This window comes from Triticum urartu, chromosome 2 (assembly GCF_003073215.2).
Source record: "Triticum urartu cultivar G1812 chromosome 2, Tu2.1, whole genome shotgun sequence".
Lineage (NCBI taxonomy): Eukaryota > Viridiplantae > Streptophyta > Magnoliopsida > Poales > Poaceae > Triticum > Triticum urartu.
In genome coordinates, this window is record NC_053023.1 from 662,303,602 (window position 1) to 662,325,739 (window position 22,138).

General features: G+C 43.0%; 1 protein-coding gene and 1 long non-coding RNA gene across 2 annotated transcripts; both read right to left on the reverse strand.

Annotated features, from left to right (window-relative positions):
* Window positions 1-14,301: 14,301 nt before the first annotated feature.
* LOC125537726 lies at window positions 14,302-15,795 on the reverse strand. Its single transcript, XM_048701045.1, has 4 exons — window positions 15,713-15,795; window positions 15,075-15,401; window positions 14,794-14,811; window positions 14,302-14,548 (listed from the first exon to the last, which is right to left on the reverse strand). The coding sequence occupies exons 1-4, from the start codon at window positions 15,793-15,795 to the stop codon at window positions 14,404-14,406; spliced, it is 573 nt and encodes a 190-aa protein (XP_048557002.1). The 3' UTR covers window positions 14,302-14,403.
* Window positions 15,796-19,087: 3,292 nt separating this feature from the next.
* Window positions 19,088-20,615, reverse strand: LOC125533933. Its single transcript, XR_007294387.1, has 3 exons — window positions 20,311-20,615; window positions 19,298-19,884; window positions 19,088-19,123 (listed from the first exon to the last, which is right to left on the reverse strand). It is a non-coding gene; the product is annotated as an uncharacterized LOC125533933 (long non-coding RNA).
* Window positions 20,616-22,138: the final 1,523 nt, after the last annotated feature.

Here is a 22,138-nt window from a genome sequence, read left to right on the forward strand (position 1 = left end):
TGGAGGTTGATCACAGTATCACATTCGTTAGTTGTGAGAATACTTAAAGAAAAATATTACCCAAATGGGTCATTACTTGATGCAACACCAAAGAATGGTTCATCTTTTACTTGGCAGAGTATTTTGAAAGGCCTTGACACGTTCAAGAAAGGATATATATGAAGAATTGGCACTGGGGAGAATGTAAATATATGGAGGGATCCATGGATTCCATCTAGTGCCGACAGAATGGTAATCACGCCAAGGGGGCAGACGATCATAACTAGAGTTTCAGATCTAATCAATCCGGATAGTGGATATTGGGATGAAACGTTGCTGACAGATTTATTCAACCCAGTTGATGTCCGCAGAATACTCCAAATACCATTACATTTAAACGGGTTTGATGATTTCATAGCATGGCATCCTAACAAGTCAAGGACATTCTCGGTAAAAAGTGCTTACCATATGCAATGGATGCACAGGTTCCGGATGCACGCAACAGCGATGGCGCGCCCCAGTGGTTCTACCCCGTTGGCAGTCTGGAATACTCTATGGAAGCTCCAATTCCCACGCAAAATTCAGATATTTTGTTGGAGAATATTCCGAGGAATCATGCCATTACGAGCTATCCTGGTGAATAGGCATATTGGTTCTAATGGTGCTTGCCCTATTTGTAAACAAGGAGCAGAAGACATTAGAAATTTGTTGTTTCTTTGCACCAGTGCACATGAGCTTTGGGCTAGTCTGGGCCTAACACAACTCATCAATCAAGCGCTGGCAGACAGATTGGGGTCTGCAATATTTTAATTCATTCTTTCCTTGCCAGATCAATAGCTCATAGTACACACGGAGTTGAACTTTAAACAAGCAATAGCTGTCGGATATTTATGGTGGCTACGAAGACGTGTGACACATAATGAAACAATTCCACCTATGTGCAGATGGCCATTCTTAGTCCTTTCAATTGCAAGCAATTATCAGAGGGCCTTGGACCACATAAGGATCAGAACTGAACCCCACTGGTGTAAGCCTGCTCCTCGCTTCCTTAAATTGAATGTAGATGCTGCTTACTATCTCGATGAAGGTGTGGGAGCTACAGCTGCAATTATTCGAGATGAAAGAGGTAATTTTCTGGGGGCTCAGTGCAAATTTATTCCTCACACAGCGGATGTCACAACTACAGAAGCTTTGGCACTGAGAGATGGGCTAGTATTTGCTAACTCATTGGGGTGCAACAGACTAGAAGCGGAGTTAGATTCTATTCAAGATATAAATTCCTTGAATGGTCAATCAATTTGGTGGCATTCGGCGGTGGCCATCTTTGCTGATTGTGTGGATACAAGTGTGTTGATTGGGGAAGTCATTTTTAAGCATTGTTATCGTTCGTGTAATCAAGCGGCTCATGTGCTAGCTCATTTTTGTTATTGTAATAAGATGTCTAGTAGTTGGTTGGACGAGCCTCCTGACATTATTGTCAGCAAGCTTGTAGACGATGTAAACCTGTTTTAATTCAATAAAGCTAACCATGACGGCCTTCTCTAAAAAACTTGGAGTACAAAACAAGTTGGAATAATTCCCAGTATATCCTATATTTTCTAACTAATCACAATACTCAACACCCCCCTCCTCCACAGTCACAATGGTAGTGACGCGGATGGTAAGACTAGATAAGAATCTAAATGCAAGCCTACGAATATCCCCCCCCCCCAGTCGATGCATCATGGAAGTCGTGGCTGGAGTGGAAAGCGATGAGGTTGCTCAAGCAAGTCAGTAGTCCTTTGTGCCGATGTCGAGGTAGCCGAGAGCGTAGGGTGGTGTAGCTGCGGTCGAGGTAGCCATGTGAGGGATGCCGTGATTGATGTTCCATTCGGGGTGGCCGGTGTCGAGGTAGTCGCTGTGGAGTCATGGGCGCAGTGATATCGAGATAGTGGTGCGCCGGGAAGAAGACGATGTTCACGAGGTATTGCACCGGGGTTGCCAAGCCCAGGGAGGCAGGGACACGTCGTGGACTAAGCCACGCGTCAGTGTTTCCAGCATCGCGCATGTGTAGACGGACATAGTCGATGTTGACGAGGCGTCACACCAGGCTTCCCATGCCCTATCACACGACGTGCATCAAGGCACATGTCGGTGCTGCCAGCACCGGGCATGCATAAACGGGGACCATGATGAGTTGTACGCTATGTCGGGGGGGGGGGGGCTAGCAGAGGAGGACTTGACGACGGTTGTGGCATTAATCGGCATGGCGCCGATATTGCCCACAGTTGTCGGAGTAGATGAAGTGGTCAGGGAAGATGACGACGATGTTGGCAATGAGCTAGTGCTGGATGAAGACAAAGGGGAGGAGAGGCAACGTGGCTCGGGTGAGCGAGCGGTGGCGACGCGGCTCGGGTAGGCGAGCGACGCGAAGGAAGATGAGTGGCGATGCTAGGTTAGGCGCGCGGTGGCGGTGCTCGAAGTAGGCGAGGAAGAACCCGACAGTGTGACGAAAACCGAACACGGACGGTAGCGTTCACGCGCCAAAGGAGGCGGCACGGCGCATACCATGTGGAGTTGACGCGCGTGGATGGCCTAGTGGACTGCATGCCACGGCAATATGGCCAGAAGGGGCGACGCAGCAGCAGCATGCGGGTCGGAGTGACGGTGGGGAAGTCCTTGAGGCGGCAGCTTGGACCGCGCGTTGTGGCACTAAGGCTCGAAGGGGAGACACAACAGCAGCACGCAGGTCAATGCAACCACGAAGACGGCCTCAGGGCAGCGGTGTGGACCACACGCGTGGCAGTACAGCCTGAGGGACGATGCAGCGGCAGCGCGCGGGTTCGTTCAACCGTGAGGACGGCCTCGGGTGACGACGTGGACCGCACGCCGCGACACTACGTCCCGAAGGGGCGACGCGGCAGCAACGTATGGGTCGGTGCAGTCGCGGGGAGAACCACAGGGCGGTGGCGCTGCGGCCCGACGGGCTATGCAGCGTAGATCCATTGCTCGATCGATGAAGGGACACACTGAACTCGGGGACGATCTTCACGGGATGGACGGATGCGCGCGCAAGCGACCGGCCAGGTCGGTTGCGTGGCGCAAATGGGGTGGAGTGCGGGCAGGCGGTGATCAATCCTCGCGGGTTGGTCGCGCAGCGCAAATGGGGTGAAGTGCGGGCGGGTGGTGATCAATCCGATCGCTCGCGAGGTCGAGGACGCTGCTTGGTGATGAAGGAGTCGAGCCACGAAGGCGATGCCCGAATGTACGCGCGAAGGGCCGACATCTGAGCGGGGTGCAAAATGGCACAACACAGACCGCAACTGGCCGACGCATCACATGTATGGTGGCTCTAGGGCCTAGCAGCCCCGAGTAGGATGAATGTTGAAGAAGGATACCGATCTAATCATGTAGACGACAAGCACAGAGCGACGGGCGGAAGGATGCGTGGACAGCGGCCAGAGGCCGTCGTGTGTCACATGAGGCTGCCATGTCAAAGAGGCCGGTAGAGTCAATGCTGAAGTCCGAGCAGAGGCGCGCGAGGGTCAACAGGCGGCGACGGGTGACGCAAACCGATCTTAGATTGAAAAACCAAAAAGTAACATCGATCAAGATGATCAGCCAGAGAGAATAACTCGGATCAAAGGATGGGAAAAGGCTTTTTAGGGCAGCCGATCAATGGAACTGGCGAACAAACACTAGGTACGGCGGCGCGGCCCCCGATGGCGATCATGGCGATCGAGCACCCTGGAGGCGGCACGGTGCGGAAGCGGCAGCGGCGGCTAGGGTTTTGGATCGAGGTTAGGCTAATACCATGTAAGCGGAAGAGAGAGGGAGATTGATGGAATTGATGTTTATTGGTTGAGCCTGATAGACATAAGCTGAAATAGTTTCTAGTCTATCATATATTCTCTAACTAATCACGATACTAAACAAACACAATCCCCCTCTGGCTCAAAGCAACACCCGTCATTGCTCGAAGCACCGCATTCTCGTACTTGCAGTACCAGTAGCTAGCCCTTGCAGCATTGTTTGTGCTCACAACATCATCCTGTCGCGCGTTACATAAATATAGAAGAAAGGAAGGGAGGGGAGCCGTGTGCACGTGCCATCTGATTGAGATGACCGACACGGTGTAATTTGTAGAAATTGTTCGTAAAATTGAAACTATGTTCACAACATTTAAAAAATGTTCATACATTTTAAAATATGTTCGTGAAATTTAGAAAAAAAATCACGTAATTTTAGAAACATTTGGACAATTTAAATAGTGTTAATGTTATTTAAGAAAATGTGCACACATTTCAAATCAGTTTATGACATTTTAAGAATTTTTAATATATGTTTAACTTTTTTAACCATGTATTAAATAAAATTTAAACATGTATTCTAAAACTGCTCAACATGCATTTAAAAAATGTTCAATGTGCATCTGAAAAATGCTTAACATGTATTCAATAAATATTGAACATGTATTTGTAAAAATATCAACAATTATTTCTTAATGTAAAAAAAAGAAAAACGAAAAAAAGAAAAGAAAAAGAAAAACGAAAATAAAAATGAATAAGCAAGTAAAGATAATAAAAAATATATAATAAATAGGAAAAGGCGTCCGGATCTTCAAAAAGGTTCCAAAAAGGTTCCAAAAACTGTTAGCAACATCATTATGCTCTTCCCGTTATTGCGCTAAAACCCGCTAGAAATTTTTCAGAAGTGGTGCTTCTTTTATCGGTCTCATAGTGAAGTCCTGCTATGCTGAAATCATGAAGTTGTCGTGATGATGTCATCCATCTTTTTCTTTCTTTCGCTCAAAAAAAATCTTTTTCTTTCTTTTTATGTTTTGAAAAATATAGTGAATGCAATATAAAAAATGTAAATGCAGTGTACAAGCAATATTCGCCCCATTCCAAAAATGAATGAACATTTCAAAAGTGTTCACACATTTCTAAATTTGTAAGTGACATTTTTTTTAAAAAATGGTATGCAATTTTTTTTAAAAAGCGTGTACTTCAAGAATTTTTTTCATTCCATTCAAAAATGTAAATTACATTTAGAGAGAATAACCATATGCTTCAAACTAAATGTTTGTGATATTTTTGAAAAAAATGTTTATCCACTTTAAACAAAGTTTGCATAGTTAAAATATAGTATTCGACATGTATTTTAAAATATGTTTAACACATATGTTGAAATATATTGACCTCTTCTCTCCATCAGTTCGGACTTTTGGATGAGTTTGCTGAAGTATGAATTCAATACCGTGTGAACGAAGAAAGCTGAGGGAAACGCCACGCTAGGGGCGATCGTCTCGTATTTCTTTATATAGGACATGTACAGGTTACAAGGACTTGCACGGCAAGAAAGCAAACTATCCTAAACAGCCATGATACGTATATGTATGGCCAGAGATTGTCTCAAATAGATAGCCTAGATACTTTAACAACATATTCAAAGAAAATGTTCAAAACAAGAATTTTAGATATAATATGAAATTATGTATTTAAAAATGTTAAACATATATAAAAACATATTTAGATCTATACAAAATATATACAATGTGTGTGTGAAAAATAGTAGACAAGGAAACATATATTTTGCACAAATGTTAATCATATTTTTAGATTTTGCACCCGATGTTAATCGTATACTCCAAAAATATTTGATAAATTTTAAATGAGTACAACAAAAATGTGTCTTTTATCTATGGAAAATGTACAACACTTTTGAAAAATGTACACATGTGTTAAAAAACAATGATATAGAATAAAGGAAAAGTGAAAACAAAAAAACCAAGAAGAAACGAGCAAATCCGTAGTACAATATAGTGGAAAAACCAGGAAAAAAACAACAAGAAAAAGAAACTCGAGATCACTATAGTGTTGGGCCGGCCTGATGGTCGCCCGCCCTTAGGAGATTCCCAGTAGGAATCGATATGTGCGACATAGTACTTGTGGAGGAAGATGGCAGCTCATTGTCGGTGCATTATACGACGGCTAGGACTTATGGCGCCCATTGACCCGGTCCATTAACCACTCGGGATGCAGTCCCTTGCTAAGGCCTATTTGGTCCATCAGTCAATGATTGACCGGTGGGCGGTTGACCAGTTCATTGGTCAACCATTGACTTTTAAATGAAATATGATTTAAAAATAAATCCAAGGGAAATTTTAAAAAATCTTCAAATCAAATTTTTCAAAGAATTTGAAAAAATGTCACAAACTTAAAAAATGCAGGAATTTTAAAAATAAGTTCAAAATTTGCTAAAGTTCATTGATTTTGCAACAAGTTCATCAAATTTGAAAAATGTTCATCGGTTTTGAAAAAAAAAGGTCATCAAATTTGGGGAAAAGTGAAGAAACTTCAAAAAATTTATTAATATGAAAAAATCACGAAATTGAAAAAAAAATCATGGATTTTGGAAAAAAGTTCATCGATTTTGACAAAAAGTTGACAAATTTGAAAAATGTTTATCAATTATGAGGAAACAATCATGAAATTGTAAAAAACTTCGAGCATTTATGAAAAATAAAATAGAAAAGAACAAGAAAAATGTAAACGGAACAAGGAAAAAAAGAAGCGAAACCTCTCGATTCACAACGAACTGAAGAACGAATAAAATGAAGAAAAAAGAAGAAGTTAGTAAGCACAAGCTGCAGATGTCCTAGTCGTTGCTGCGTTCTCTGTGGATCAAGAGGTCTCAAGTTCACCCGCACCTTTTTGAAGCTTAGTTGGAAAGAAAAAAAGTAAATGGGCCGGCCCAGCTCAGGCATGAGGTGTGCACCGAATGGCTAAAACACTTGGCGCCAAATAGGGTTTGCCGAGGAAGACATACTGTTTGCAAGCAGCCATCAGCTAGGTACAACGCAAGGGCAGGACCCAACTAGCGACCTATCCAGCCAGCGAGAACATCCCGCAGAGGCATCTCCAATTTCCCGCTCATAGTTCAATTGACAAGTTATGTGTTTTTTTTTCAACCAACTGACAAAGATATGCCTTTTCGGATAGAGAAGGAGAGAATTGACCATTTAATAAGAAAAACTTTCAAAAACCAACATAATCAGGCCCGTACCCATCAACGCAGAGGATGCGCCCCAACTGAGCAAACGGCTTTGCCACCCAATCAACCGGTCGACACTTCTATGATGTGATCCGAAACAAACTACTCCGCCTTACAAACCTGATAAACACATACTCACAGGCGCTAAGGCTGTGTCACCCGAGTGGCAGAATTGAGACCCTGCATTTCGAAGACTAGTTGCCAAGGCTACGTGAAGTAATGGGCATGGAAGGAATTGTGTGTTGAAAACCGTATCACTCTGTGGCTGTGATGTACTAGTACCAATATATCGGTCGATGTGTGTCAAAACTGTTGCGTGGTCTTGTCCGCTTGGTGCTTGCCCTGGTTAGCGGACATTAACAAAAACCTTTTTTTAAATTTTTTAAATTGGGTGAAATAAGTGAAATCGCGTATTTAAAATAAGTGCAGTTATTTTTCTGAGTTGAGTGGAATCGGTGCTTTGATTACAGTGAAATCAATGATACAGAAATTGTTAAAAAATTGTTTGAAATGAGTGAAATATAACTGAAATAGAAATAATGAGTTTCAACTCTTTGAAATGACTAGTGTCACAAATGTGAAATAATCAGAGTCACACATTTGGGTTTACAAAGACCCATGTTTTAGTTAATTTCAAAAAAGTGATTTGTACATTTCACAAAACTCATATTTTGACAAAGCTTTAATGGTTCCTTTGAAAAAGTTGTAATGGATCTTTTGGATGGTGGTTTGACATAAGTGAAATCAGTTATATTTCACAAACATTAATTCAAAAAATGAGTGAAAATAGTGTTTGAAATGAGTAAAATTAGCTTTCGAATTAATTGAAACATGGTTTCAATTGAAATTACTATTTTATTAAATGAGTGAAACCAGTGTGTTGAAATGAATGTGTTGAATTAAATGAAATCAATGATTTTGAAATTATTGAATTTTTTATTTGAAATGCGTGAAATATAAATTAAACATAAATATTGAGTTTCAACTCTTTTAAATGAACAGTGTCACAAAATGTGAAACAATCAGTTTCACACATTAGGTTTGCAAGAATTTTTTTTGTTCATTTCAAAAAAGTGTTTTGTACATTTCACTAAAAGTGGTGTTTTGAAAAACTGAAATTGGTACTTTGTAAAACAAAATTGAATCTTTTGGATGGTGTTTAGAAATAAGTGAAATATGTTGTATTTCCCAAACATCAATTTCAAAAAAAATGAATGAATTAGTTTGTGAAATAAGTGAAATCAGCTCTTGAATCAACTGAAACCTGGCTATTAATTGAAATGACTGAAAGCAGTTCTTTCAAATGAGTGAAACCAATATGTTGGAATGAGTGAAACCGGTTTATTGACAAGTGAAACTAGTTCTTTGAAATGGTTGAAATCTTTGTTTTGAACAGAGTGAAACTGAAATATGATCGGAAATTCAAACTAGTCATACCAAAGATTGGTCTTGCTTAAAGATCTTGTCGACCTAAATACAAATATGTAAAAAAATAAAATAAAAACAGGAATGTGGTTCAAAAGTTATGAGGAATTGTAAAATTTCACGGCAAAATAAAACACAAGTCTTCTTTTTGTAGAGAGTCCCTTGTGTGCATGCACCCCACCACTTGTCTCTGCACTCTCTTTTTCTTGCCTGACAATCATTTGACAAAAAATTGTGCATGTCAATGTGTATTGCACGTATATTTCCAACAAGGGAGCGCCCATAACTCAGCTGGCTGAGATTTAATTTGGTCTCATTCATATGATGTCATTATATTTTGTAGTTAGTCTGTTTGTTTGTTGAGCTGACATGTAAATTTTCCTGTTGATGTTTTGTACCTCGCACTACCTGGCCCAATATTCTTTATCTGGTGTCGTTGCAGCGTGTCGCATTCCACGACCTTGCTGAATGGTTGGTTACCCTTTTTGCGAGTAAATGGCTGGTTACCTTCCACTGCTCTGACTACGAACTATATATGTCCAATAGAAGTACTACACCCTATTTTTATTAATTTTTTTTTGTAGAAACAAACTAGTAACAATATTTAGAGAAAAAAAATTTGCGGCCCAACTTGAAACGTAGAGTTGCGACCCCATTTGAAAAATATGTAGTTCTGATCCCACTTGAAATCTTGTAGTTGTGACCCTAGTTTGAAACCTGCAGTTGCAACCTGATTTAAAAACTTGCAGTTGCAACCCTCTTTGAAATCTTGCAGTTGGATCTGACTTGAAATCTTACAGTTGTGGCCCTATTTGAAGGCTTGCAGTCGCGATCGCACTTAAAAGCTTGCAGTTGCAACCCCACTTAGAATCTTGCAGTTATGACCCCACTTTGAAATCTTGCAGCTACAACCCGAGTTGAAAACTTACAGTTACGACTCTATTTGAAGACTTGCAGTTGCATCCCGACTTGAAAACTTGCAGTTGCGACCGGTTGAATGCTTACAGTTACAACCCATTTGAATAATTAAAAAAAAGATGTTTTAACAAAAAAATGATAACACATCATGTTTTGAAGTCAGTTTAGTAAATAATTATGAAAAACATTAACACATAAAAAGAAACACCAAAAAGTAAAAAGTAAATATGAAAAAGATAACAAATAAATAAATAAAATAAAAAATAAAGGAAGAAAAAGGAAACGAAAAATAAATAAATACCGCATAAGATTATTGAAAATTTTAAATGAAAAATAAATACATACAAAATAAAACAAAAAATATATAAAACAGAGAGAAAAACCAGTGAGAAAGGATTTTTTTTCAAATCGTTCGCTGCTACCATCTCAGGCTCTAATGGGCCGGCCCGAATATTGTGTGAGCGATCAACAACCTAGACACTAAACTAGAGCAGGCGCGTCCACTGCTACAAATCCTACGGCGTACCCTAAAAAATAGAGCTCTGCATCGTCAGATGCTCTAGAAACACAAGTATGAATGGTTAGATGGAAACGTCGTCTGCGTGTCGTCTAAAAGCTATCGGCTGTATAGTGTATAGCAGTACTCAAAAAAGACTAATCCCACAGCTACACAGGTGAATGATGCTAAACTAAAACCAAAGCCCTTCCAACAAACGTTTCACAGCCTTTATGCAGCAAACCACGGCACCAATCTTGACGCGGAGACCGACGGCAACAGATGTGCCGGTACGTAGCGTTACCGCTAGAATTTCCACTTTCAGGCACGCAGGCGATACGCAGGTCCCAACACAAGCAATGCTATACGCACAGACTGTGTTTCACGGGATCAACGGACCGACTTACTTGGCTGGTTTTGATTGGATGGAATTAAAGTGAAGATTAGTTTGAAAACTGCCTGTAAAGGCCTGTAAAATGCCCGTGTGTTTAGAATTTTCGGTCCCCAACACTGACGCATATTTTGGGGCGTGTGGGTGGACCGTGGAGTACTTGAATGGAAGTATACCAATGACGACACTGCTGGTATACGTGCGTGCGACCCACTCGCTGTGTGCGTCGGCGAGGGAGTACTACTACGTTGACCCTCCATGAGTGCTCCGCATGACCCTATTTCTTCAAGTTATCTCAAAGCTAGTGCTTTCCATGACTAACGTCCAGCCCTCAGGAAAACCCCAACTGTCCAATTCTATAATCCGGTACACGGGCGCCTATCATTGTGCAACGTATCCCTCCATAAACAATTTCTAAACTCCTTGTCCCTCTCCCTCAGGTCACCTCCACAGTCTTCCATTGCTCAGACCAAAAGATCACACAACCTTCCATCCAAGAACTCACAATCCAGGAGGCATGTCTTGGGCTGAAACCATGCTGCTGTTCCTCCTCTTCGCGCTCTCCATTCCCCCTTCCTCCCAAGCTTGGTCCGTCGATTATCCGAGCCCCATCGCCAACGTTCCTTCCCACTGGACCAACAACAACGCCACCATCCCCTACAATGCGACATACGCCGACGGCTCGACGAGCAGGGCCATCCTCGTCAGGCAAAACCCCGCCGGGTATGCCCCGTCCTTCGCCTGCGGCTTCATCTGCGCCGCTCCCTGTGACGGCGCTTTCCTCTTCGCGGTCTTCTCCGTGTCCATTGGCGGTTCCAGCACCAGCGCCCCAGCCAACACCACCGCCGCACCGAGGGTCGTGTGGGCGGCCAACAGGCACCATCTGGTGAAGGAGAATGCGTCCGTCCAGCTCACCAAGGACGGCAATCTCATACTCCGAGACTTTGATGGCTTGCTGGTCTGGTCCACAAACACATTGCATGGCCCCATCGTCGGTGTGAATCTTGCTGATACTGGGAACCTGATCCTCTTCGATGTGATGGGGAAGACGGTGTGGGAGTCATTTGAGCACCCTACCGACACGCTCCTTATTGGGCAGTCGCTGAGGCAAGGGAAGAGGCTCACTTCAGCTTCCTCAAACTTGACTCAAGGTCAGTTCTACCTCACCGTGCTTGACCATGGCCTCTATGCTTTCGTCGATGCAGATACCCCGCAGTCCTACTATCAGAAAAAATTCAATGTCACCGATGCAGTTGTTCAATCAAAGATTAACATTTCCTCTGATGAAGCAAAGAATGTCACCGCCTACATCTCCTTGTTACGAGGCAGCCTCTCAGCATTTGCCAGCTTAAACAGCACACGCATCAAGTTATTCGATATGTCCCTGCCATGGCCATCTTCAGCACAGCTCATGAGTCTCGAGGATGATGGGCACCTGCGCCTTTATGGCTGGAACGGTCTCTCATGGAAGTCTTTGGCTGATGTTCTGAATGTGGATCCAGAGGAATGTGCATATCCAACAGTGTGTGGTGAGTATGGGATTTGTTCAGAGGGACAATGTAGTTGCCCAGCTGCAAGTTCTGGAGACACACTTTTTCGTCAGCTGGATGATCGGCAACCTAATCTGGGCTGTTCCCCAGCAACTCCATTGTCATGTGACTTGATCCAGTATCAACGGCTTTTGCCTCTCCCAGATGTCACATATTTCAATTTTGCAGATGATTGGACTACTGATGAAGAGAGTTGCAAGGGCACATGCTTGAAGGCCTGTTCATGCAAAGCTGTCTTCTTCCGGCATCAAAATGACTCTTATGGTTCTTGTTACCTGATGCCAAAACTTTTTTCACTCATGCATTACAAACATGGAACCATTGGATATAACTTATCTGCATACATCAAAGTGCAGATGTTACCTCCACCGTCATCGAGTAAAGGCTTGAATGCAACTGCTTACCATGTTGGTGTTCCTGTTCTAGTAGTACTCATCTGCGTGCTCCTTCTCTACATCAAAAGGGCAATAACAAAGAGGATGCAGGAGGAGGATCCGTTTAAAGGGATTCCTGGGATGCCAACACGGTTCTCCTACAAACAGCTGAAAGAAGCAACAAACAACTTCAGCAAAAAGTTGGGGCAAGGAGGATTTGGTCCAGTATATGAGGGAAAACTTGGAACTGTCAAAATTGCTGTTAAATGCTTGCAGGACATTGGACATGGGAAGGAAGAATTCATGGCCGAAGTTATCACAATTGGCAGTATTCATCATATAAACCTTGTTAGATTGGTAGGTTACTGCTCCGACAAATTGCACAGGCTCCTAGTTTATGAGCATATGAGTAATAGTTCTCTGGATAAATGGATCTTCAGAAAAAATCAAAGTGATTCACTCAGTTGGGCATCTAGATACAGGATTATACTTGATGTTGCCAAGGGCTTAGCCTATCTTCATGAAGAATGCCGACAGAAGATTGTTCACCTCGATATCAAGCCTGGAAATATCCTCCTTGATGACAAGTTTAATGCAAAGATATCTGATTTTGGTTTAGCAAAGCTCATTGATAGGGATCAAAGCCAAGTCATGACCAAAGTTAGAGGAACAAGGGGCTACTTAGCACCAGAGTGGTTGACATCAACGATTACTGAAAAGGCCGATATCTACAGCTTTGGTGTTGTTGTGCTGGAAATCGTGAGCCGGAGAAAAATACTGGATGATACTAAGCCTGAAGGGAGCACCAATCTGATTAACCTACTGCAGGAGAAAATCAAGATCGGTCAGGTCCTGGATATAGTGGAGAATCAGAATGAAGACGTTCAATTACATGGTGCAGAGATGAAAGAAGTAATCAAGCTTGCAGTCTGGTGCTTGCAGCGCGAGTGCACCAAGCGACCAGCCATGTCACAGGTCGTGAAGATCTTGGAGGGTGCAATGGACATAGAGACCAATGCCGGTTCTGAGATAACTAGCAGAGATGACATTTGTGAAGCTTCATCCCCTCTGTCCCCGGTGCCAGTGTCAGCAACAGCAAGGTAAAATGCTTTAGAAAATGTAGGAAAGAACGAGACTCTTCGAGAAAATATTGTAACTATTGTGTGTCATGCTTTATAGTTTGTTTGTTAACATACGTACTGTATGAATAAATATATATTTTTCTTGACTCTTGACTCATATCATAAAAGCAAATAGCAAGACAAGCAAAGGTAGTTTGATTTTCCGTTCTGTTTTCAACAGTAATATGTATTATGTATTTCGTTGTTAACTTTAGTGAATCGTATACTCTATAAATGTATGTATCATTCTCCTACTTTTTCACAATAGCAGAATATATTATGCTTTTTTTTCACAGCATTTCTCGAAGCAAATTTCTTAGTATTTTCAGGTTCGACATCAATTTTTCCATTTCTGCTCCATCCTTGCCTTTCATGCCAATTTCTTCATTACTACCACCTTCAACAATCAATTGCACATGGAAAACGAACAGATTGTAATCTTTTCTAACAAATAAACTATGGAAAAGGACCACAAACATCAAAAGATCTTTAAGACTGGCAAGGAACAAACAGGTTTAACCTTTTCTAACATATAACTAACTATCAAAGGCACGCCATAACAGCCAGCTATTTCCCCTTCCTAAACCCTCTTTGACAAACTATATCAAGCAACAGCACACATGTCTTGCTGTCTATTATATTATTGTTTTTTCTCATCAAAGAGACACCACATACGAACATCAAAACGCATATTGCAAGGCTACAACTTAGCATCATCTGTTCTTATGTATCATCTGAAGGAAGAAATAGGTTAGCCATCTTTTCAAAATTTTGAGGGAGCAAAACAAAGAGATAAAAGATCTGTACCACAACAAAAGCACTAATAGAGAACACATAGCTGATCTTTTTTTGAGCAGTTTTGGTGAAGACATCATCACCTTGTTCAAAAAGTAGTATGGGTTTAGCAAATCTAAATAAATTTAGGCCCTGAATAAGGCTTATAGTAGAATTTCAATGTTAGTAGAAAAGAATTGTTCTGGGCTTCTGGCATGAATCATAGATAGGCAATTCGTTAAACTGTAACTCAGTGTCTGGTAGTACTAAAATAGGCATATGGTCACGTATTTATTACATAAATCAGTAAAATGTTAAAATGCATGTCAATTCCCACAAATCAACCTAGGAAACATATGAAGGATAACCAAATAAGCTGGGTCACGGCTGTCATTGTCGAGGTGCTTACTGCCTCTCCTGCCGCCTCCTGCCCATCCCAGTCAATGACAACCCTGACGTCTCCTTCCAGGCAGTGTGGGTGTGGCCTGCACCGCATCCAGATCCTAGTTAAGAGAGGCAAAACTATGTAACAATATGATTATTTATTAGGATCAGAAATATTTTTCTGAGTGACAAACTCAACATCAGCAATCCCTGTGAAAAAGAAAAAGAAAACTTTACATCTGCAATGTAAGAAATGATAAGTACCATGATTACAACTGATATGTTGCATCAGCAAATATACAACAGAAAAGTGCATGGTCAACTAACTGGGATACAAATATTGTACCAGATGAGGTGAATACACCTGCAATTATAAGATACAAACATCAGGTGTGAGCTTACTGGAATGCTAATGCTGCAACGAACAAATATAAAATTCCCAAACATACAGGTTCCATTATGACGCTGCTAATTTAACCTAACTATTACCAACAGAGAAAATAATGAGGAGCCACTCGGAACTCAGACCCGGGCAGGGTTGGGGCGGTGAGGACCAGCAGGTCAATGCTGCTGCAGGCGGGAGGGCACGGGATTCATTTACATACGACCTATTGGTAGGGAGCCTACCGGGTGAGAAGATTCAAATGCCGTGGTCGCCGGCCGGAGTTGGGGAAGAAACCATCTACATCCACGCTGTGCCGCCCGGGAGGACGCTCCGATAACGTAGCCGCCGTCCGCGCGTGGTCGGGCGCCTTCTGGCATGAAGAATCGACGAGGAAGGGCCGGAGGCCAACGAGTTGACCGGCATTGGCGGGGTGGGCGTTCCGGCGGCGAATCTGGCAGCAGACAACCCCGTGTCGTAGCAGATGCAGAGGGCGGCGAATTGTCAGATTTTTTTTTTGATAAACTCGGCGAATTGTCAGATGGCAGGAGCTGAATCTCCTCTTCTGATTTCTGAATGAACACTGGAACCAGTTCAGTTATCCGACGGTCTAGGCAGCTCCCATCCAACGGCTGAGAATCAGCCTGGCAATAGTGGATCATACTCAAAGCAGCGCGACTTCAAATGTTCCGAATAAGACAAGAGGAGCCTGGGATGATCTACTGCCTCTTGAACAGTAATAAACTTTAAAAAAATTCAAATAAATCTGTTTTTACCGAGCATGCAAACTTTCGTGGTGAGATGACAATCAAGAGGCCCTAGACAAAAATAGTCTCCAAAATGTCTTTTTTAAAGCAACTCCAACGGCCCGACCCAAACGGACGTTGTTCGTTTGGGTCCGCCGTCCGCCCGGCGTCCGTGCTCAATTAGATTTGGGTCGGCAGTGCGTCCAACGCGACGACCCATTTCATGACCGTACGCGCTGGTTTTGGTGCTCCAGCGCACGGGAAAGGTTCGCGCGCTGGTTTTGGTGCGGCCGGCGCTCGTTATAAGAAGGCGCTCCCTCCACACTCCGTCCGCTGCCCACTCGTCTCGCCTCTTCACTAGCCTCGCCGCCTCTGTGCCACCATGTCGATGCGCCGCCTGGGTGCTTCGGATTTTCGCGGAGTCCGCGAGCGCCGCTCCGGCGCCTTCTCCTCCGAGATCTGGTTTGGCGAGAAACGCCTCATTCTCGGCACCTTCGACACCGCAGAGGAGGCAGCCCGCGCGCACGATGCGGCGGTGTGGCGCCTCCTGATGCCTCATCGGGAGATGAATTTCCCCGACGTGTCGAGCCAGCGGGCGCAGGATCTCGTGCCTCTCCCGCGGCTTTTCGCTGGCAAGGATCGTCGTGACCACCGAAGGCAGCAGCGTCGCGTCGCCATCGCCGAGATGGACGCGGAAGCCATGGTGGTGTGGTGTGAATGCTTTCCGCAGGACATCGTCGACGAGCGCCAGTTCTACAAGCAAAGGAGGGCGGAGAGGGAGGCGAGGAGGACGGAGCGAGCCGCCTATCGGGGGGACAAACGTGCACGGAAGCAGACTGTTCAATTGAACCTGAAGTTAGGAAAAGCGTCGTCCTGGGACTCCGAGGATGAGCGGTATCCTGACGCCTACATTCAGACGTCGGAGAAGGACATTACCGAGTCGGAGTCAGAAAACGACGAGTAGTTCATTTTTTTATCTGTCTATGCTACAACTATCTATGTATCTTTTTCTATCGAAAAAAATTGCCAGCGATGTCGGTGACGAAGCAGGCGGGCGACGGTATGCTGTTGGATGGGGAGAGGCCAATGTGCCACCGACCAGCGGGCCCGGGGAAGAGAGAGGGCGAGCGCACGCACATCCGTCTTATGTCCGCGCCGACGCAAATCCGGCTCAAAAATGGGTCGGGAATGTGTCGGCAGACGAACCAAAGCGGACGCGCATCCGTTTGGGTCGGCGCATTGGGCCGTTTTTTCTGTCCGTGCCGACCCAAACGAACGGCGGCGGACAAAATGGATTGCCTCATTGGAGTTGCTCTTAGAAGTCTCTTCATAGCTGATTTTGCACGCTCCTTACATACTTGATTATCTTTTGTCTAGAGCTCCTCAAATATCACTTCACCATAAAAACTAGTAGAACGCTCGTGCGTTGCTACGGGCTATAATGTATATATATATATATATATATATATATATATATATATATATTTGAGTAACTCAACAACAATGTCATGTAAACCTCCCCTCTCTCCGCTCTTCCTCTCTCTATATATCTCCATCTCTCCCTTCCTCCGCTCACCCTTCATCTCACTCTCTCTTACTCCTTGTAGCCGCCAGAGGGGATAGACATGGATGTCCAGCGTGTTGCATGGGTAGAGTTGGGGGATACAAGAAGAATAGAGGACTCCATAAAGATTCCCCGCTAAATTTTTTTGTACTCAGCATCACCATATTTTTTATTTTAACTGATATATCCAAATTTTCTATATTTTATAAAATGACATTAACAACGCTTCTTCATCTCAAAATGGACAGCAACTGCATCATCATTATCAGCCATCACATCCAATCCCATCTCTGCCTCTCTCTGCCATGCGCCTGCGACTGCGCCCACCACCTCACCCCGCTACTCAATGCTATTATGTGTTCACAGTATGGTCAGACATAAACTAAGCATTGTGACTTGTAAAATACTCGCCCATTAAGAAATGAAATATGCCTACTAAATAGTTTTTCTTTAGTTTACATTAGTGAGGCCTCACATGAATATTGCTTTGTATCAACAAAAACTCCATCATACAATAATTAAGGGAGGTAGGCTACATGCTTATATTTCACCTCAGAAAGGATTAAAGAATCGTCTTCAACATAAATGCTACCTGCCAAATAAAAGACATGATACCCGCAAAATAAAAGACACGTCGAAGAGGAAGGTTGTAGTTACATATGATGCCATCTAATACTTGTATATGACCATGATGTAGTAAACGCTCTACAATGTTGAGCTCATTTTTGACGTTGAACTTGTTGATATCATCCCGCAGATGTTACACCATTCACAAATGCAAGAAAAGCTCAAGGCACTGAAATCAGCTGAGGTGATATAGAACCCATGAGTACAAATTAAATGGCATAGATGTCGTATGAATTGGGTTTCTCACCTTGAGGCAATGGTTGAGCATAGAGGTGAGCTTGTTGATGACCTTCCTACAGATCTTGAGGGCAGAGCCATCGACAGCATCCTCTAACGACATCTATGCTCATCGAAGCCGGTAGCGTTCTTCGTGCGCTGCTCAAGGCGAGCGGCGGACTTGATAAGAACTTTCTTGTCCACATGCTTCAATGTGGCTCGTGTTGCTACAAGAGGAGTAGGGGCAACAGATATATAAATATACATTACTCAAATAATTTACACTCCAATATAATAGAGCCATCGCCCTTACCTTAAATATTTGCCTGCATGAACCATATAATACTACAGAAATTAGGCAAGTCAACACCAAATCCACAACATGGCGACATTATTCAACACTCACAAATGTACATATACATAACTAAGTTCACCAAGGATGTATATACCATAGTTTGTTTATCCAACAAATCGACATTTTAAACAACCTTTGTAGCATATAACCTTTCTCTTTCTCAAGATATTGTCAGTTCAATTGAGGCTTAGTGCTTTATTGAAAGCTGTCACGTAGACCATCACTTTAACAAGGTCATACTAAATATGTTGCTATTAATGACTTTTCACATGTTGTATGATCCCTGGTATCTTCTATATTTAAATAGCTACCCCCTCTAACTATTTCTCTCAACATGCAAGCATGCCGCATCATCACATAACATGCATGCGAAAAGGCCCACCCCACTACTTAATTTCCAAAGTTACATACAATCATCAACGTGCGGGGTGTCACTTAGTATATTAAACATCAGAATGCTACCAACATACTTAATTTCCAAAGTTACATACAATTGATTTCTCAAATTTTCTCAGGGTACAATTCTTCTAAAGATCACAGAAAAATACACAAGCATTAAAAACCATAATACATGACTTCTATTAGTTTTTGTGCCAGAATTAGAAACAAATCACTTCCATTCTTGTGTATCATGGCAAATTGGCAATGGCTCACCTCAGCTCGATGTCGTCCTCCGTCTTTGTGATGTCACTCCTTTTGGTTGTTGCTTCTACAATCATCAACGTGGTAAGCAGCGCTGCTGACCACAATCCTCACAAAAAAGAGCAGCGCCTGGCATTCATGAACCTAATAACGAATCAAATCTGACATTTGTCAATTTTATCAAAATGTGGAGCATGAAACTACAGGATAAAATTATAAAATTCTTTCCATGAACCAAAAAAATATGGGCCTGTAGCTGGAGATGAATATATTCCAATTATCATAGCTGTGACTGAGAATCTGAGATAGATGACGTACTGACGTATGTGCCGGCCGACCGGCACCTCCGTGGAGAGTGGCAGCACCAACATGAATGATATTAACGGAGATTGGTTGGTCGCAACCTGGATGGGTTGAACACTCTCCCTCCCTCCTCCGCCTTGTCATCCTTGCTACTCGCGTTTGCCGTGACAATCGCACGCCTCTGGATCTTGGAGCTGCGTACATGCATGGAACTGAAAGGCAGGAGGAAGGCAGCAAGACAATCACGTGAAAGGGAAAACATCCCTTGTTGAAGTCTTTGATGTAATTCAGGTCCGACAACAATAATGCAAACCTTCACATCAAAGTTAAGGTATTAACAATTATTATGTAGAAACGTGTTTACAACAAAGTACTTCAATAGTGGAGCAAGCTGAGCAAAGTATCCCACTTATGCGGGATATGGATCGTTTTGCAAGGACACACATACAAAATATGTGCAGAGAGGGCGATTGGGCTAAGAGAAAGGCAATGGCGGCTTACTGTGGGCTCGCATTTGCATGCGCGTTGCTCCTGCTGCATGGAGATGAACGACTCCTGCTTGGCTGAGACATGAAATCCTTTTCCTCTCTCCCCCTCTGCATCTGCAATTGTGCAATCTGTTTTCACCAAGAAAAATGCGCCAGGATCTGAACCTTGATCTAAATCCAAGGTGAATAGAATGTGACGAGATGGGTGGAGAGTAATTAGCACTAAATTATAGGGTAACCAACCAACTAATTTGTTTCTACTACAAGAAGATCAAGGGAGATGCAGGTATCAATAACATGCATAAAAGTATTTCTTAAAACTAATCATGCATAAAAATCAGCTTTCAGTATTACATACTTCCACCTCCTTCATATGCTCTACAACTTTGCTTTTACTGCTAGATCAAAGTCTCAATTGTTTAAACCCAGTTTTGATTTTAAACATTTATATTCAGATTCTAGTTAGTAGTTCCATTAGCCAGAAACTAATTCTTCAATCCACACATCATTCACTGATCTCAGGAGTAGGTAGAAGTTTACCTCAAAGTGAAGACAAAAGATTCACATGACCTCATTAAATTCTTGGTCCAATATTCATCCTCCACTTCTTTTCTGTTTCTTCTCCATTTGTTATCGGCTAAGATGACGCAGTAACATATCGCGAGAATCTGCTCCTATGCTTCCCGATCCTCAATTCTTCTTTCCTTAGACCTTGCCTGATTTTTCATCTAACTGAGACGATCAAATAGCATCAGCTTTGCACAACTTGCAAATAAGATATGAACTACAGTACACCCATTTAATGAATGTGTTGATACAATAAACATGAGAACAGACAGGGAGGAGCTCAGAACAGATCCTTGTGCTCGTTGAGCTCCTAGCTCTGGGAGTCGTCCAATGCAAATCAAGTGAAATTAGGAAGCAATGTTACTCGGATGTAAAAGAACAGTAGTAAAAAGTTCAGACGCCTTAGATTGAAAAATAGAGATACTTCTAATCATAATTTAGCATGCAACCTAGAGTAGCCCATATGTTGAATATAAGTGCTTGCATTACCTCATAGCATTCTTTTTGATACTCATTCAAAAAGTTGGAGGCTATAACTGTCCAAAAAGATCCACTTCTCCTGAAATATTATACAAACATCACGCTGCTGGCACCCTGATTTTTACTGAAAAAATTTCTAAAACATCATTTTAAACGGGCCATCTCCAACATTTCCGCACAAATATATGGGCTATCATGCTGTAGGTCAGTGATTCGAGTTACCGAAAGAAAATACATCATGGTTTACAATTAAGAAAAATGTACCTGTAGCCATCCAAAAAATGTTAGCTATACATCTGTGCCATGTTAATTCTAAATCGATAGAACCCAATAGCAATTACCTTGAGTCTGTTTGGAAACGACAGCAGCTACCTTCACCAGCAGATAAAGAAAATACTTCTGTACTAACTGGAGGGCCGACTTCACGTACTATACTAAATGGTTTATAACTAAAACTAAAATGGAACTAATCTACCGGGGCAAATCACAGTACTTTGCTGTATGCATATTAGTATAGTATGTATATCCCAGTGCTGCTGCTACCTTGCAAGCAGAGGCTTGCTTGTCCCGGTTTCAGTACGCCTGCATGCACTGATCGATCAGGTCTAGAGTTCAGTACATCTGCATGCCCTGAGTGGCTGCGTCTCTCGTACGTCTGCATGCATTGATTCGGGTGCTGCAAGATGGGGCGGGGCGGGGTGGAGGTGTCCCGTTGGCGGCAGCCACTTCAGTATGGTGGAAGACGGCGACAGCGTGAGACGCGATCCGGGTGATGGCTGCGGCGAATGCACAAGCACGACGACGGAGAAGGAGATGGGCTCCGATGGCGGACGACCGGTGAGGCGAGGTCCTCCCGTTCAATGTGTGATTGATGCACGATTGATACGTGATTGATGCCATTGATTGGCGAGGGTGTGGGCCGCTCTGCGGGGCGTCACTGGAAATCCGCGACGGCGGCGGCGGCAGCTCGTCTTTGATCTCAACGGTGGCGAAGAGGACCGCGAAGGCGGCTGGGGCGTCCTTGTCGATCGACGTAGGAAACATATCGAGGGGAATGTGTTGTACATGGAAAGGTTGAATTCTGATTTGTGATTTTTGAATCTGTTGGGAATGTGTTGGCCAAGGTATGAAGCGAAGCGAAACCAAACAACAACTCCTTCATTAGGAGTAGAGATATACCCGTGGCTAATTCTCCTTATGCAAACAACCACTTAGAAAAGGCAAAGGTCGATGCATTAGGAAAATTAAGATTTGGAATTGATTGTCATAAAACTAAATTTTATTGATTAGTAACGTGCTATCAGTTCCTTCCCGTTTATAA

Excerpts from the sequence above, each read along its gene's own strand:
- LOC125537726 (XM_048701045.1), bottom strand. The coding sequence starts at position 15,795 with ATGGGTCGTCGCGTTGGACGCACTGCCGACCCAAATCTAATTGAGCAC. Across the intron at positions 15,402-15,712 it reads GGCGGACCCAAACGAACAAC|AAATCAGAAGAGGAGATTCA; the intron begins GTCCGTTTGGGT and ends GTGTTCATTCAG.